The 17,950-nt window shown below is 38.6% G+C and overlaps 1 protein-coding gene across 1 annotated transcript in view; it reads right to left on the bottom strand.

Moving 5' to 3' along the window:
- Window positions 1–15,376, bottom strand: part of LOC134641584 (nectin-3-like protein) — a 43,678-nt gene extending 28,302 nt beyond the window's left edge. Inside the window, exon 1 of the mRNA XM_063494062.1 lies at window positions 15,268–15,376. Within this exon, the coding sequence (XP_063350132.1) occupies window positions 15,268–15,355 (88 nt within the window). The 5' untranslated portion in view covers window positions 15,356–15,376. The remainder of the gene's footprint in view (window positions 1–15,267) is intronic.
- Between the last annotated feature and the right edge of the window lie 2,574 nt (window positions 15,377–17,950).

Below are 17,950 nucleotides of genomic sequence, written 5' to 3'. Positions count from 1 at the left end.
TGGGACATACAGCGGCAGGCTGCTTTCCCATTGGCCAAAGCATACTGGGGCCTGTGCATTCTGATTGGTTGAGCAGGCTGTCCATCTCTCCTCATATCTATCACTCCTTAAAGTGGTACCCTCATTTTATGTGGGTTACAAGAGCTTAGATATTTAGTCTGCTGTATTGTCTCATGTATTTTCGCAATTCTGTAAATATATTTACTGGTGTGTGCTGACATGTGTATGAGTGTATATCTTATGTTATTGTTCATGTCCATCACTTTGGTCAATGTTGTTGTTTTAAATGTGCTTTGTTTATTGTATTTAACCTTTATTTATACAGGTAGTTTTATTAAAACTTAATGTTTCATTTACAGGAGAGACCTGTTTCAGACAAACATATTACAATTACAACAATAAAAGAAACAATAACATAGCTAAAAATTGTCTAATGTTTACATAGTTTATAAACATAAAGGAACATGGCAAAATTCAACAAGTTCACATAATTGATCAAACCTGCAGTTTTATATACAGTCCAAAGACTGCACATAAAAGTTGGATGTTGCTATCTTAATTTTTATAAGACACAAGGCAATCTCAAGCTGAGCCTTTCCATCCTCACTTACTTGGTTTTTTGAAAGTGAACACAACTGGTAATGTGGAGATCTGACTGAAACAAAGTTACACAGTGGGCCTTCTTTTAGCCTCCTTTTTGACTCCAATGGAGATCATGAAATACAAAATTCAGTAAGCCTTGAAAGTAGTTACTGAGATCATTAACTCATCAGGAAAATATTTACTGAGGTCAGAGAGCAAGGAAGCTGAGTGCAGGTTTGTGCTGAGTTGCCTACTGTTGCTTGCTCCTTGCCATTTGTAGCATTTTCAGCTAAATATAGGGATTCAGTCATTTTTGTGTTCTGTTTGTTGTGTTCTGTTTTTAATTAACATTTAACAAGTATCAAACTTTAAGGCATGTTTAGAACTACACATGAAACATGTCAATGGAAAACCCCTAGAATACCAGGTCTAAGAAAAAAAAAGAAAAGTGAAGAGACTTATCGAACAAATCAGTTTGGTTTATAACTTAAAACATGTCTGTGAAGCTGACTACACTCTAATAACATCACAGTAGATATCTGAAGCTGTTCTGAACGAAGTGGGAAAAATGATCATTCTGAAGGTAAAGGTTATCCCTGTCATGCTCCTCTCCAGTTTGTTAGCCTACAGCTTGCTCCCTTTCCTGGTTCAGTGATTTTCAAGTGAGTGTAGGAGGTAGGCAGGTTGAAGGGCAGTGTTTCATTACTGTTTAATGAGTGCAGTAATTTATACTCCTTACAGGCACTCTCTCCCTCTCATATAAGCCAACAGAACCATTGGCTTACTATAAAAACTTCCTTCTGATGATCAAGGTCACATTGTAAAAATGTTCATTAACATCCATTTGATAATTTCATTTGCACACACTGCCAATATCACACAAAACAGCAGGTCAGAATATAATTCAGAAAATAATTAAGATAAGATAAGACAAGATAAGATAACCTTTATTAGTCCCACACGTGGGAAATTTGTTTTGTCACAGCAGGAAGTGGACAGTGCAAAAGTTATGAAGCAAAAATTAGAATAAAATAAAATAAGAATAAATACAGTATACAACTGTACAGAATAGAATAAAATAAAATACTATATACAGTAGAATAAAATAGAATAAAATATGCAATAAGATAAAAATAGAATAGAAGTGCTATATACAACTCAGTAAAAATACAAGGATGCCAGCTAATATCTAAGTGGACATGGGAATTTTTTTCGCAGACATTGTACCAGGTCCTCTATTTGATAGACATCTATGGCTTTAAACACCGCTAACATAATAAAGTCAATTGGCAGTGCAGAACCACTTAGTATTGTTAGCTTCTAAAGTAGTAGCAAGGAAAAATAAATCATTAGACAATGCCTATATGCCAAACACAGGCCCCCACATCTTTTCTTCATTCTTGTGGCACCTATAACTCTTCCTTAATCAGTTAGAAACAGGATCGGCCAAGTGGCGCATTGGTGAATAGTATGCTTTTATTGTTAGAAATATTTGTGCAGTGTGAAAAAAAAACAGTGCCAACCCCCCCTTCCTTCCGAGTATTATATCCTGTGAGGGTGTGAGTTTTTTTTTTCAGGGGACTAATTCATGGCATAGACAAATACAGGCTGACAGGCCTTTAAAAAAGGGGCAGGTCAGGCCTCTTTCACATGTCACTGTCCTCTTAAAAACCTCTTTCTCTTTGCTCCCCCATAGTAATGCAGACTTGTGTGTCCTTCACATCTGAGTCACATTTGATTAAAGATCAGGGCTTAAAAGAAAAAAGATCAATAATGTAGGCATACAGAGTGTCATGACAGAAAGCAAACTCTCATCAGAGTCAACTATAGCTGTGCCGTAGGACCTGTGAAGGGCATTGTGTTGCTTGGTACATAGTGGAAGACAAACATTCCTACAGTGTCCTGTCCTACTGTGTGGGATTTGTTATTGTTTGCTGTGGGGGTTTGCGGTATTTTAGTATGTGCGTGCAAATTTGCTAGATGACCCAAAGATGGGTGGAAATGTTATTTTTCCATGCATGTAGAAAAGAACAAAGAAGGCTATTTACAAAAGTCACAGCTGATCTAAGAAGGCAAAAAAGACACGTGGGTTAAATTAGAAAAAAAAATGCTTTCCATTTAAATCGGTCTATGTTTTTTATACAACTTCAGTATATTTAACAAATCCTTTGTCAGTTAAAGACCTTTAAAGTACAATGGCATGGGTCACAACTTTGCACTTTTTAATTTGTGTTATTTTCTTCCAATATTTTTGCCACCAAATCAATTTTCACCCAATCCATATGTCACAATCTGAAGTAAAATCTTGTTTTAGTTGTGTGTGATTTTCTCTACAACCAGCTTCCAGAAACCTGCCTCAATAGCATGGAATACAACATAGTTTCACTACAAAACTACACCAATCTAATACCTATGATGTAGAGGAACATGCACATGTTTTATCTACTTTCAGATTAGATAAAATCTGATCATTTAGTATAAATGATCTGAGTCTGGGGAGATCAGATGGAATTTCTTCCCAGATTCAAATGATTTTGCATGGGATGAGGCATAAAGAAGAAGAAGAAGAAGAAGAAGAATATGCCTTTGTGCTGTGAGAATAAGCAACTTAATTTTGAAGGTCTCTTTTTTAAAATAGAGAGGCAACGATTTGAGAATTTCTTAATTAGAGCTTAAGTGTATGAAATCCCTGACAAGTAGGTGCTAACATAGACCACTCTCACTATACAACACAGTGACGAAAATTACACTTAGGCTGCAGGTCATCTCTTTCCAAATGGATTACTCAATAGATTAGAAACATAATTTAAAAAGAAATAATACCTTCTGGAATCCGGTAAATTTTTAGGGGAGTTGAGTAATTGGAGTCTTTCAGCTGAACATATTACATCTTAAAAAAAAAACATTATTCAAGTGAATATATTTAGACTTAAAGAAAGGGAAAAGGTGCATCCCACTTGAGATCAAATTGGAATGTATTTGGCCGACTGACCAAAATGAGTTTGACACGTCCTGTATAAACATTTCACAGCAATCCATTGCTTTAGTAACTGTTGACTTGGCTGGGCAGACATTGCACCGGTGAAGTGTCTACAAAACAACAAGGTGTGCTTCATGGGTGGCTTAGTATCCGATTAACTAATCCCAGTAAATCATTCACAGCATTTGTTAAAATCCCAAACAGGCCAAGCAAGGACAGTATACTATGGCTACAAGGATAACCCTCCACTCCAGGCTCTGTGCTAATAAAAGAAGTTGGGTGAAAACAACAGCCTCCTAAACTATGTTAACCTTGCAATGACCTTAGAGGCACACTTTGTTTTTAGGTACCTGCTGTTGCCTCCACATTTACATGTCATTACTCTCTGAAAATTACTGTAATTTCCTGATGAAGAAATTAGGACAGAAATAGATCCCGCCCTTGTTGGGTGGTGGTGAGGGCTTTACAGCGAAGAAAAAATGAGTTCTCTACTGATCACAGACTCCACTGCCTTTCGCTGACTCTAAATGGGCTACTGTACTTTCATTAAGCCAATCAAACATAATGGAAACATACTTTCCCACAGCCCCCAGAGGGAATTACAATGTTTTGCTTTCAAATGATTCTCACGATTGTCTAATTCTGGATTTCTTGCATGATGCCAATTTCTGCGAACAACCAGTATCTAAAATTATCATCTCCAAGGCCTATGAATGTCAAAAACAATGCTACTCAGTGGACATCATCTGTGTATATACAAAGAGCTGTGTTCATTAACTCCAACAAAGATGGAAAAATAATGTGGCTGGATTTGAAAAATACTCAATTATGACATTTTATCTTCTAATCAGCTAAACACTTAACTTGAATGTTGATTACAAGCACATTTAAATACATGTGTGGTCATGCTAATAAGCTTAAAATATTGATATGAAATGAATGAAAAGCAGAAGAAAGTGACTCCGAGCTGCTTGGACTACAAAAGCACTAGGTCAACTTCATACTTCTTTTACTTTACAATTAATCATTGGTGAGCCACTCCAAACCACAACCTTGAAGCACATACAACATAAGCACAATGTCAAGATTATGACCAATGGCTGAGGGTGTCTACTGCACTCATATTTTCTGTTGCAAAAAGTTCCCCAAATAATAATTTCACATTATGATATTAATTTCAATATGAGTATGAAGCAAAATACTTCATGCTGCAAAGTCAGCAGGCTAGAGTTGGCAAAATATTGTACAGAAAAGAAAGGATTTTTAATTCCAGTCAAATGCCCAGTACTAATACATTATGCCTGGTGTTGTTTGGGCTAGAGAAGCTGATATGATCCCTTCTGATGGAGGGTTTTTCAAAAACATGTCTACGAAAAATCCTGATACATTTTAGTATATTGTATAACCGTGCTGGATAATTTATCAGATTATAGCTCCAACTATTACAGAGTCAAGCACAACCTTTCTTCTTTCGGTGATTTGCATTTGTCCGAACTTAAAGCTGTGATTATGCTTGATGCATTGGCCATTGCTCGTGTAAACTTTAACCTCAGCAAAGCCCCATGACCACTGGTGCTTAAAGCCTACTGGCCTCAGTACGCTTTTTTATCCCCAGTTTTCTTATGAACATATCATCTTTTTTCAACTGCTGCAGCATCTTCATCTAAGCTTCTATGCTGACATGTAATTGAATTGCTGGTAAAGACCAATCTGCTCTAACCTGGGTGTGCCGGCTGTGTGTCAGACAAAAAACAGTGCTGCCGCCAGTATTTCTGATATCACTCTTGGCATGCGCCAAATTTCGCAAGGGCAACAAATGAGGCATAAACTAAGTGTGAAAGCCAAAACACAGTCACAGTTTACCTTAACTTGAGCAATGACGGAAAGAGTCTTTGATCAACAAGATCTATCCAGGGCAAAAGTTGTAAAAGGTTTCTGAGGATGAACCTGCAGCTGCCTTTGTTTGGTGTTCAGTGGCAGGCAACCAAGGTAACAGATGGTTTTTGGCTTCAGCTCTTCACTGTCCCTGTGGCTACTGAGATGATCTCTCTTAAGGTGCACGAGTCCCGTGCCACAAAGACTTCTTGCTGTCCCTGCAAACACTCAGGTGGAGGCTATAGCCTAGCATAGGCTAGCATAGACCAGAGGTTAACCGAAGTGTTAAACAAACCAGATTTCAATTACTGATTAAAGTAATCCCCTTTATGATTTCTACCACAATCAAACAGATAAATCGTACAAAATATTATCCAGACACCTGGAATAACTTAAAGACAGACTCAGATATCGCTCAGATAGGATTACACCTGTTGGTTTTAATTAGTGCAATTAGTATATTATGATTTCTATGCATGTATAGAGCAATATTGGCTGTTTTACAAAAGGGGGAGGAAGTAAAGCAAACCAGCAAAATCCTGTCCTGTTTATATAAGTAGTAAGTAGTTTGGTCAGTGTGGCATTGCCCCAGCATTATCCTGCTAAGAGGAAGTTTGTTTTTCCGGCACACCCACTCACATACTCTCACCATTTTTCTGCAGCAGATTAAGGCGCTTCTCTCTATTCAGATGTGCCACCCACTTTGAACAGAGAGAACAAGGAGATAATATGTAGGTGTCTGGGTCACTCAGGTCTTTTGTTAAAACACAAAATGCAAAGCTGATTGAAGCTTGTATCCACAGGGACCTCAGAGAAACAGGCAAATGCATAAGTGCGTACTACACACTCTCCACATTTACCTGGATTTGTTAAATTTAAAAGAGATTCAAACTTTTAACAAATAGATTTAATAAATTTAGGTTACACATCAACAAAGCTCACATGTACAAAACAAAGATTTCTGTTATTGCTTGCCTAAAACATTTAGGATGTAGAGTATGTGCCTTGCTTTCTCAAAAATCTGATATTGTTCCACTCTTTTAAGACCTAAAAGGAACCGGCCTGTCCATTTGTTTTGTTGATTATTCTTTTCAAGGCAAAAACAACAACAACCATGAAGTTTCTCAGAGATTAGCACTGATTTATGACTCATCCCCTCAGTGACAGAGTAACTTAATGTGGGGGGGAAAAAAAGTGTACAGATATGGTCCACTTTCCTTCATCAATATTAAACAGTAATAAAACCTGCAGTCTGTTTGTTCTTCTTTTCTTCTGCTTTAATCAAGGTGGGGAAATGCATTCAGCTGAAAGGAAGAAGGGATCAGAAACTAAAACAGAAGCAGAGAGACTGAAGTATGGAGAAGGGGGCTGCATGGACATGGGTAGTGTAGCGATGATTCTCAGGGGAACAGAACAATCTGTCTGAAAACCAGCAAGAGTACGGCTGTGCAGTATTGTGTTGAAGCTTTTACTGCAACAAATCTGCATTCTGGACCATGCTCAGAAAGATAAATTAGCAAAGTGTGAATTAGGAGACAGGTTTTCCTTCCCTGGGTTTCAGTGTCTGAAAACCTGGACCACAGTATGATAAAACAGTAACTGTGAAATCCAAAAAGTGTCACGGCATTGATTTTCTTAAAGACAAACAGGCTGTTTCAGATAAATGTTAAATTCTGCAGTCAGATGTTTAAACTCTGCCCTTGGTAATGCAAGAAATAGTTTAAGGCTGTCACTCATGAGAAAATATATTATTGTAAATAAGGCATGCAGTGAACATTTCCTTTTCACTTCTGGGTTTGGATCACAGTTCAATCGTAAACGGCAAGTGAACTGGTATTTATATGTGACTTTTCTTTTCCACATTGTTCGATGTCTTTAAGTGCTTTTTACCCATCTCACACTCACACAGAGATGGATGCAACTGGGGCAAACTGAACCTTTCAACCTCCAACTAGCCAAATATTTCTGTGCTTTCACTGCTTAATTCAGGTGTATGTCAATGATTATCCCCACAAAAAAGAACCATACAATGAGAGTTAGATCAAGGGGGATAAATAAGGTCTTTGATAAAAGCCAGAATTGCGACTGACTGATGGAGGTGAAAACATCTTTCAATAAAATGTCTGTTTTCTTTCTCTGTGCATATCACATGTTTTATTACTAAATAAACATCATGCTAGAGAGCTTAGAGCACACATGGGTAAAACATGGCTGGTGCTAAAAGGAAAACTAAACAACCTCTGAAAATGAACAAAAGATGCAGCTTGAGGACAGAGTTTGAGCCTATGCACATGAAAGGAGGTGTACTCATAACTTCTTAAATATGTAAAAAATAATCCCACCTTACATACCTTTTTAAAAAATAAATAAATAAATAACTGAGGTCTCAGTCACACAGTTAATGATCCCCTTCCCTCCTGGACTGTCAAGTAGTTTCTGGAGGTTGCTGGATCTTGCGTGATGAAATCAAGTACAAAGAGGGCACGTCACAAAAACCTCCTTGCAATCACGTTCATCACTAGCGGGTTGCCACAGTAGTCTGTATAAAAGATCTGCAAACACTCTCAAAACTGCTCTCCAACTAGTAGCAAAACTGTGTATGATGCAAACTGGGAATAAAGAACAGTTACTTTCAAAAAAAATAAAAAATAAAATTGTCTTAACGGTGTGGCCAACACATTTTGTGAAACTTTCAAGTGCAGTATGTGTGTTAGAAGTCTTGACTGTAATTACCTACATAGGTCACTCACTCAGGCACACAGTCAGAACACAACAGGAGATTATTTGATGCCAGTTGGCTGTAATAGCAACATTACATCCAGGCTGGATGCAGAGAGCAGATGAGTAATATGAAGGTGCGCTTATTCTTATTCAATTTAATGCACCTTACTCACCATACTTTGTGTGCACGAGACAACGCTGCAGATAGCTTCCCCTCTACGACCAACACTGCCCAGTATTTGACTGGTGGGTGTTAATCTCCCACCTGGGTGGCAGGGGGTGTGTCAGTGCACACAACTGACTGCGTGCTCATCCCACACTTGAAAAGAATGAAACAAATGAGACCGAGCGGATGAAGCTCAGCCGCCACACCTGTTTCCCATAACCTCTGTGCTCCTCTCCTGGGGAACTGGATTGCTGACTGTGGACATACTGTATGTATAGCTTTTTAATATGGACTGTAAAGCAACAGTGTGCTCATGTGACCCTAACAGCCACACAATGTGATCTACTCTTTCTGTTTTTCTGGGAAAAACCCTGGACTCCTGAAAACAGCAGACAAAAAAAACTGTTTAAAAAGTTTCCCTCTGTTCATTCACGGTAGGTAATTAACCATGGAAATATCTGGAAGACATTTATACAGCACCGTTTCCTATGACTCAGTAATTGAAACAGTCGATTCCTGTCTATCCAAGATTTATTCAGTAGGCAAGACACACTAGTAAAAAATAGTACTGCTAATATTAGCATTTTTTGTGTATTTTTCTATATTTTCCCCTTTCTTTCCAATTCTGAATGGCTAAGCACTCAGGCACTGCAGTCATAATGACTGGTAACTACTAAAGTTGGTACAGACATAAATCAACAAATACCACCAGAAGTCAGTGACTGACAAAATGAGACGGTGGGGTTAAAAATTACTTTTGGATGGATTCTATATAGTCACCCCTTATTTCTTTATATTTTATTTCACTAGCTGGGCCCACGTCCTCATTTTAGGTTTGACAGCATTTTAGTAGGTAAAGGTGAATGCTTGGACATGAATTGAGCTGCGGTTTGGGGAAGGCCTCGAAGGGGACTGGCGACGGCTCTCGGGCCTGGCAGATCCCCATGCACTAAATAGGAGTGAAGAAGTTAAAGAATTGAGAACAAGGAGGGAGGGAGGGTGGGGCACGTAAACGAGAATGAACAGTTTGCAGAACTGGGGGGAACCTATATAGATGACAACCGGAAGGAGCGTGTTTGGAGGCGTGGTCCCGCTCCTGAAATTCCGATACATAATCTCCAATAGAACAATGGGAAATTGGGTTATATACAGTATATAAGGCAAAAAATAGAGCTTTTACAATTCTAATAATTCTTGAAAGTCAATATTTGATAAGATCACCTTTATTCTTCAACACAGCCAAGCCTGCTTAGATTTTCTTGCATTACTTGCACATTTGTGTAAAATAAGATAAGATAAGATAACCTTTATTAGTCCCACATGTGGGAAATTTGTTTTGTCACAGCAGGAAGTGGACAGTGCAAAAGTTATGAAGCAAAAATTAGAATAAAATAAAATAAGAATAAATACAGTATACAACTGTACAGAATAGAATAAAATAAAATACTATATACAGTAGAATAAAATAGAATAAAATATGCAATAAGATAAAAATGTGCTTTATTGCAAAATGTGCAAAAGCACAGCAGTTCATGCCTTGAATTAGGTGCCTCCTTTTTGATCTTTGAAAGATTCATATGTCAATGACAAGTAGTTCAACAAACAACAAAATGCTTTGGAACACATTGGTGGAATGTTGCAGTCAATACCAAAGCGTACTGGTGCATTAGCCCACTCAAGAAGAAAGAAAACAAAAAGAGAGCTATTCACACTGGAATGAATGGAAAGTGGTGCCATCTTCTATGCCCCACTTATAAGGTATAACAAACAGCAACTTTAGTGTCACTGACGATGATGTCTTTTAAATTACAAACAAATTTGCTGAAAAGGTAAAACTGTGGTTTACAACTCTGCTTTCTCTAAAGGACCACCAGGAAGCTGCTTGCCATTCACAGCCTCTGACAGTCAGTCACATCTGTCATGGAAGAGGAAGCAAAGGGTGGAGTCAACAGGAGCCGGTGACCACAGACTGCTCCCTGAACTCCACACACAGCCTACACACCAGCCTACACAACAAAGCCACACACTCATCTGCTGATGGCCTTCCTTCAAAAAGAAAACCCTGTGTGCATTTAATGTGATTGGGGGTGTTCAGTCAGCTGCTTCTCAACTGAGATCAAATAAGGAGGCTCAGATGGATGTGACAGCTGTGACCCACACATGTGTATCCAAATGCTAAAATGCTCTTTTAAAGCCATTTTTCTTGCTCATAATTCTGATAACAAATAACAACTGTGGATAATTAACATCAGCAATGAAGAGAAATGGTTGAATCTACTGACAAATAAATCAATAAGTCATGCTATAAATTATCACTATCACTGTTTGGAAGAGACTAGCTGAAATATGCAGAAGCATCAAGTGAGTGGTGCAAAATTTATCATGACAAAGGGTGTATTTTTTTTAAGCATTAGCTATGGATAGGCTGATTATTGGGGTCATTATTCTGTGTTTTGCATGGTGATTTGTCACATACAAAACTGCCTCTCTCTGTATGACTTTCTGTGATATAGGGTCCTGCCCACAGAATGATCTGATTGTTTACATGCTATGGACAAAAGCCTATCACCACTGAGCACAGAGCAGAACACAGTCTGAAGCAGCTCCAGCAGTGGAGCTGTGGTTTGGACTGCATATCGCAGATATAGCTGACCTTGCAATAAATGCTGCAATTCTTTCTGCTGTACGACCACACAACCATGACAAGCATGCACAGTTTCCCAGATGCATTAATGATCAAATGCAATATTTTGCAGTGACATCCAATGAAGGCAAGGATAGCAGGCTTGCTATCAGGCCAGCTGGAGGGGTGAAAGTAAGACAATGCTGTCAAAACTGAAGAAAACCAAGACATATTGGGACTAGATAAGGAAAAAGGATCACAGTGGCGAAAGCTACACTAAAACAGCAAAAGGGCAAAGGGTTATGCTAGTGGTTAAGTTAGCAGGCAGCTTCAGACTACCCTGAATATTCATCCATCAGTTTTCTACCGCTTATCCAATTTAGAGTAGCTGGAGCTTATCCCAGCTGCCACAGGGCGAGAGGCAGAGTACACCATGGACAAGTCACCAGTCTGTCGCAGGGCTAACACAGCTGCAGCCGGAGTACCCATATAGAAAGGCCTTGGCCAGATGGTGGATTTAAACCAAGGACCTTCTTGCTGTGAGGCAACAGTGCTAACCCCAATAGTGCATAAGGCTTAAATAGACACTAAAACACCATAACAGCTAATACTTAAAACATAAAAAAATAAGCATTAAAATAGCAGAATAAAAACATGACAACATGCTATTTTTAAAAATATATATTAAAATATTGGTTATCGACCTCTATAATTACTAATGACTGAAATCAGTCCTGAAAAAGTTAAATCACTCCATCCAAGGTATTAACGCTGTAATTGCTCAGAAAAGCCAGTAAGACTGGGATGTAACTTTATATTAAGTTATCCAATCTCCTCCCCCAACAAAAGGGTCTTGACCTGATCTGCCCTATACCATGTGGTGGCAAAGCCACGGCTGTTTTAATTATATTCCTAATGACAAAGTAACTTTCTTGGCTACATCATGCTGTCAATTAATGAGTCCAGAATCATATTAAGCTTTATAAGGACCAAATCTGCTCAGTCGCTGCACTGCTTTTTCAAATCTATTTCTGAGTCTGTAATTTGGGGTGGCTCCATTACTACATTATTTATTTAGATTGTGAATCATGTGGCCTAAGAGAAGGAACCACAAAACTATGGTCTTCAATTACAGACCTCACAGCCAGTGGCCACGCCTTTTAACAAATCCCCTCCTCAAAAATCCTGTCCACACGCTACAGCGAAGTGAAGAAAACTAACTTCAAAAGTGTTTACATCACAATGTCCCCTAGGACCACATGGCTGCTAACAATGTTTTTACGAGTCAAAAACCTGTACACATTTTTATCCAAACACAAAACCGAAAAAAATAAAAAATAAAAATGCTGGCTAGGTTATCGTCTGTGTTCATGCTAAGAAAATTTGGCTGTAGAGGTACCCTGTTGGACTGGAAATCTGCAAACACACTTGAACACGCCTTTGAGGCTAATCAGCTTAGATTGCAACAGTGCATTGTTTATTGGTTTGCTGTGCTGATTTATGAACCAGTGTTTTGTGGGTACAGACACAAAAAGAAAGGCACGAAGAGGCTTCTATAAAAACATTTGTTGAAAGCAACTGAAATGAAACTGACTGTAGCAGGAGGACAGGCGCAAAAGACAAGTGCTCAACTGATTAATCTATTCATTAATCAGTTTACTATAAGAGCAGATATTATACAATTTAAGACAAGACATGGTTTCTCAGAGAGTTTTTGCTCAGTCTTCTAGGGTTTTAAAGCAAAAATATCTGCTCTTTAATTACAGATCTGACAAAACATGGCATCTCTGTACATCAGCTTGAGCTCTGGAAAACTGTAACACATATTGTTTGGATCAAGCAATTAAGCAAGAATATAATTAGAGAAAAATCAATAGTAATCCTAAGCGTCTAGGCAAAAAGCACAGCTTTTAAAAGGCCATTAGTTACTGTTATACTGGGAGCCACACTTGTGCTGGGCAGCATCCTGAGCTTAATTTCATGCATGTTTGAATTTTGCAAATAATGGTGAACAGGCAAAATGCTCGCTCAGGTTTTCCAAGTGGTTTACATGTACTATATCGCCACTAGGAGCGCAGAAGAGTGTACTGAGGTGGTACCCATATTAACTCAGTTCCAATCATACACGATATTAACAATCCACAACCTGTGGAAAAAAAAATCATGGTACGGAATAATTAATGATAAAACCACTTAAAACATTAATAACAGTACATTTGCAAAGCTGCATGACTAAAACAGAAAGGTGCCAAGAAATATCACAGTGTTGTGACATAAATCACAAAGTTTGACCTTGCATTAGTCTTATGAACATAGTCAAGTTAGAAACAAACAAATATTTTCCCTTAAAAGAGGGCAGAGACAGAATAAACACAATAGCTGGAATCAAGCTATGATCACGTATTTTGAGACCTTACTATGATTTCACTCGCTTTTCTTCAAGCTTTGTTCTTTATTTTTTTCCTCTATCGTAGAGTGAAGTGGATTTTTTTGTGTGGCACAAGTTGAGCAAACAGCTTCATCCCAACTCCTGTAGCTCAAAGTTCTGTCAATTCCCCTCACTCTGTATGTAATCACACCGCATGAAAACTTCTGTTGGCATATGGTTTGAACACATCATAACAATGTGTCAACAGCTAGGGAAGTAAGGGTGGGCTTCCCTCATTACATTCAAGAACAGTGAAGCCATATGGGGGATGAAAAAAACAAGACTGGGGATGAACCCAAATGACTTGTGACCCAGAGAGGAGCTGGGTTTGTCGTTTGTTGATTTTTCAGTTGTAAAGAAATGAGACTCGCTTTGTGTCATGCTGTCTCTGTGCTGGACTTTCATTGGAAGCAAGTCTAAGGGAGCTCTACTCACACACAGCAAAAGGGAATCAGGTAAGGCAACGATATGAGGTTAGTCAAGGCTCTTTCAGACCCAGCTCTGCTGTGGAAATATTAATGCTAAGGAGCCAGTTTGACATCTAACCTAAAAGCAGAACAAACAGTCTATTAAGGACCGAGTCTACTGAACACATGAGCACTACTGATAAGAATCTAAGTGTGGTTTACTTATTATTTTGATTGCTTTTTTTTTTTAAATTTTTTAAAAGAGAAGTGTTTTTTTTTTATTTTGTATTATGTTGTATTATGTTGTATTTTATTTTTATAAACCTTACAGATGGCCATGAAAATGTAATGTAAACGCACATTTTCTGTAAACAATAGTAATAATAATAGATCTATTGTGAACCATCCAGAATCTTAAAAAAAAAATACCATCATGCAGTTGGTTTTTTCCATACCGCCCAACACTATGTTACACATTACAATGAGCAATACAGTAAAAGTTTTTCTTTCTTGTATTGCTCTTGGATTCAGAAAAGAAAAGAACACTGGTGTATTGCTGGGTAGTATTTACTTAAGCATCCATCTGTGTTTGTGTCTGAGACACAGCAAAGCTCTCCAGCTGCTCTCCTCGGGACAGTAAGGGGGCTGGAAGGTGCTTCAGCTGGCATGCAGCCCAACTGCAGGTCAATACTTCTACAGACTCTGCGACTGCAGTGCATGCACTCAAATATGTCTTCATTTCCCCTGCCACCCCTCACCCCAAAGCTGAAGACTCTGCGTTGACTCTCCTCCTGTCATGTATCACATAACCTCCAATCCATCTGTAACCAACCACTTGGCAAACTTTTCACAAAGGAGCCTCTTTTCTTCCTAGCCATACGTGACACCCGGATTGTTCCATTTCTTGTCTATTTCTGTGCACCTCTAATCACTGCTTCTCCTCAGTTTGTAACCATGTGGGTGGGAGACAAACTAGCCGGTAAATCCCCCAAACGCCCTGAATGATGTTAGCCAAGTCATGATGTGACATACTGTAAGGAACCTTAGCTCGAAGGTTTGCCCATTATCACCATAACACAAATCAGTGCCGTGTCTGAGTTGTGTCTCCTGGAATGAGCTGAAAATCTTAACACAGTTAGCTTGTGTGTAACAGTCGCTCCGATGTAAAGAAGTTAACTGATGTTAACGGAGTTGAATTCAAATGGGGGGAGGAGAGTGAGTTTTAGCTAACGGTCAACTGACGCAGCAGCTACTTTCCCATCAGTGTTAACGTAAAGATAACTGTCCACAGGCAACAACTAGCCTGCTTAAGCTTAGCTTAAATGCAGCAGGACGAGCCCACCACAAAACAACAAAAACTAGCCAGCCGGTTTGGGTAGTGGGCTGTATCCGTGAGGACCCTCTCCGAGCAATCCTACTGCAACAACTTCTTTCAATGGCCTCAAAAGTATTATGGGAGGGATGATACAGAAACCGTTAACTTACCGGTAAGTCCGTATAAGGTGAGGAGGGATATTAAAAGTCGCAGTCCGTTAGATGGCAAAGTCCTCCTGAGCGGTAATCTTTTCTCCATGATTCCTGTGTGTCTGTGCGCCTCGGCACTCCCGGATCCGTTCTCCTCGCTCCTCGCTCGTCCCTGCTCTCTCTCTCTCTCTCTCTCTGGCTCGTGCTTCTGGGGAGCCTCTCTCCATAGCGACCGAACCGCGTGGGCTGTACCATTCTGCAAGTCAACAAAAAGAAAACACATGAAACTTAAGAACGCACGCGCGCTGACCCACTCGTCCCCATGTGTATACACTTTTAGCGCAGTTCTGAAATGCTTGTCATTGAGCTGTTTGTCTTTTTGTTTGTTTGTTTGTTTGTTTGTTTGTGGGATTTTCTTTTGGTACTTTATATACAGATTCGGGCAACATAAATATAGATAGCAGGGCTATCACGATCAGTACTCTAAATTATGTTTAATTGTTATTTTATTACGTTTAATTTCATTTAGTTACTCGTGAGGAGCCAGTTGTCGATGTTTGATTGTTAAGAAATGTTTTTCATTTATATATCAAATCCATTTAGTTATTTATTTTTATTTTCGCTCATTTCTTTGTCCTCCTCCTCCTCTTCTTCTTCTTCTGCTTCCTCTTCTTCTTCTTCTTATTATTATTATTAGTAGTAGTAGTAGATTTTCTCTCATTATAATTTCAGTGGTATATGTCAGGGGGTTTCAAAGCCTAGAGCAGATACTGCAATGCAAGTACTGACTCTTAGACATCCCAGTATTAAGAAAAAAAATCTATCGTGGCTTGCTTGTATTGATTGTGTTGGGAAAACTTGCCCCAAACTGACGTTTCAGATAGCTTTGAGCTTTTTTAGATGTCACAGTATAGTTCAAGTATGCAACAGGCTAACTGCCAAACTGAAGTGACTTTATCCAGTCATAAAATAGACGATTTAGTCTAGTTTTACAGCAAAGAAAGGATGCTTTCAGAAATAGGTGATTCTTGTTTTTAATTTCATTTAAAAAGCGGCTAAAAGTAGAACTTTTTGGTGTAAGCACTCTTTATCTTTTAAACAGTGTCAGTTCTTCCTGTCAAAGCAAATGAGGTTGTCTAAACATCTTGGATAACTTGCCAGTGCTTCAGTGGATTTAGGCTGTCTTGGTATCGTCTGCCTGTTCACGCAATCCCAGACTGACTGCATGATTTGAAATCGGGTCTCCGTGGGGCCATATAAACCATCTGTTGCTGTATGTTTGGGCTGTAAAATATGGGACTGATCAAAAACCTCCCCGGTGATGAAAAAAAAGAAAAACATCTAAACTGCCTAATTATTTTCACATGTAATATTACAACCCTAGCCATAGCAGTCACTGTTGTTGTTATTGTAGGGACAGAGGATTAGCAAGAGGGAGTCAAAAACATTTTCATACGCAAAATTGATGAAATAGTACTACATTTATTACGAGGCACTGTTTCATAAGACTTTATCTTGATGCAGCTGAAAGGACTTTTGCAGTTAGAAAGGATCAAATTTTGACTATGACTAGGCTTAAAAAAAGATATTGATTTCACCACTAAGTTAATATAAACCGATCTGATAAGGATCATAACATAGGATTTCACAGTTTTAAAAGAAAGAAGTACTAAAACCTCACATATAATGAAGTTTTGTTTGTTTATTTGTTTGTTTTTTTCTTCTTCTTTTTTGTGGAATGAGTGGGGAATTTCCTTGTTTTAAGGTCTCACTTGTGAAAACAGACATTAAATGTGAACAGAACTATTTATAGCACAAATAACCATTTGCTTTTTAATCATGATTATCGTCTTCAGTGCAGCAACTGAACAGGCAAAAGTTCATCAAGTTGGTTAAGAATATACTAAAGATGTTTTTGGTGGGTTCACGGGTTTTGTGGGGATAAAAAACAGCAACCTACTGGTTACCCTTCAGTCCCTCTAATGACCAAACCCAATCTATTTTTACATCACATTTTCATAAGCAGGTGTTGAGCAGATTGTAAGATGATATAAGTGCTGCTTTCACTTTAGCAAGTCCAGTCAATCACTTTATGCCCCTTCTAACCTCCTTAATTACAGTAAAATACACAAAATACACATAATGAGCCATTCTCCCACAGTCCTTTAGCACGTAAAAAAAGGAAACTGACAATAACCCCTACACACACCCTCACACACCAGAAATGCTAACATTGCTGTACCATTAACCAAGCCTCAGTGCACACAGTGCACACAAAGGTTGTTTTTTGTTTGTTTTTTTTAAACCAGCTTATTAATGTTAACTCAGTCACAGATATGCTGAACTATCCTAAAACTGTAGTGGAAACAAGGAAGTGAATGTGAAAGTTAATATAAACCCCAGGAGATCAGTCACTGAAGGACAAAGCAATCACATGCAGGTACAGTGCTGGGGGAAAAAAAAAGTGTGCACTCATCAGCGTGAATGCAGACACACTTCGACTACTCTGTCCTAAAACAAAGTGGTAATGAAACACTCTTGCATTGTTCTTTTCTTTGAGATAATTACAGCTTTTACACATTCAGGAATCCGATGCTGTGTGCAGCACTGTGTTATTATCACGCGCTGAAGCTTGAACTGATAAACTTGCTCGCTCAGCAGTTTTAGGCGAACATCATATTTATTCACTGAAGATAAGCAAAAA

The sequence above is a fragment of the Pelmatolapia mariae genome, linkage group LG14 (assembly GCF_036321145.2).
Source record: "Pelmatolapia mariae isolate MD_Pm_ZW linkage group LG14, Pm_UMD_F_2, whole genome shotgun sequence".
NCBI lineage: Eukaryota > Metazoa > Chordata > Actinopteri > Cichliformes > Cichlidae > Pelmatolapia > Pelmatolapia mariae.
The sequence above is the reverse complement of the archived record's forward strand: the minus strand, read 5'-3'. Positions and strand labels throughout refer to the sequence as shown.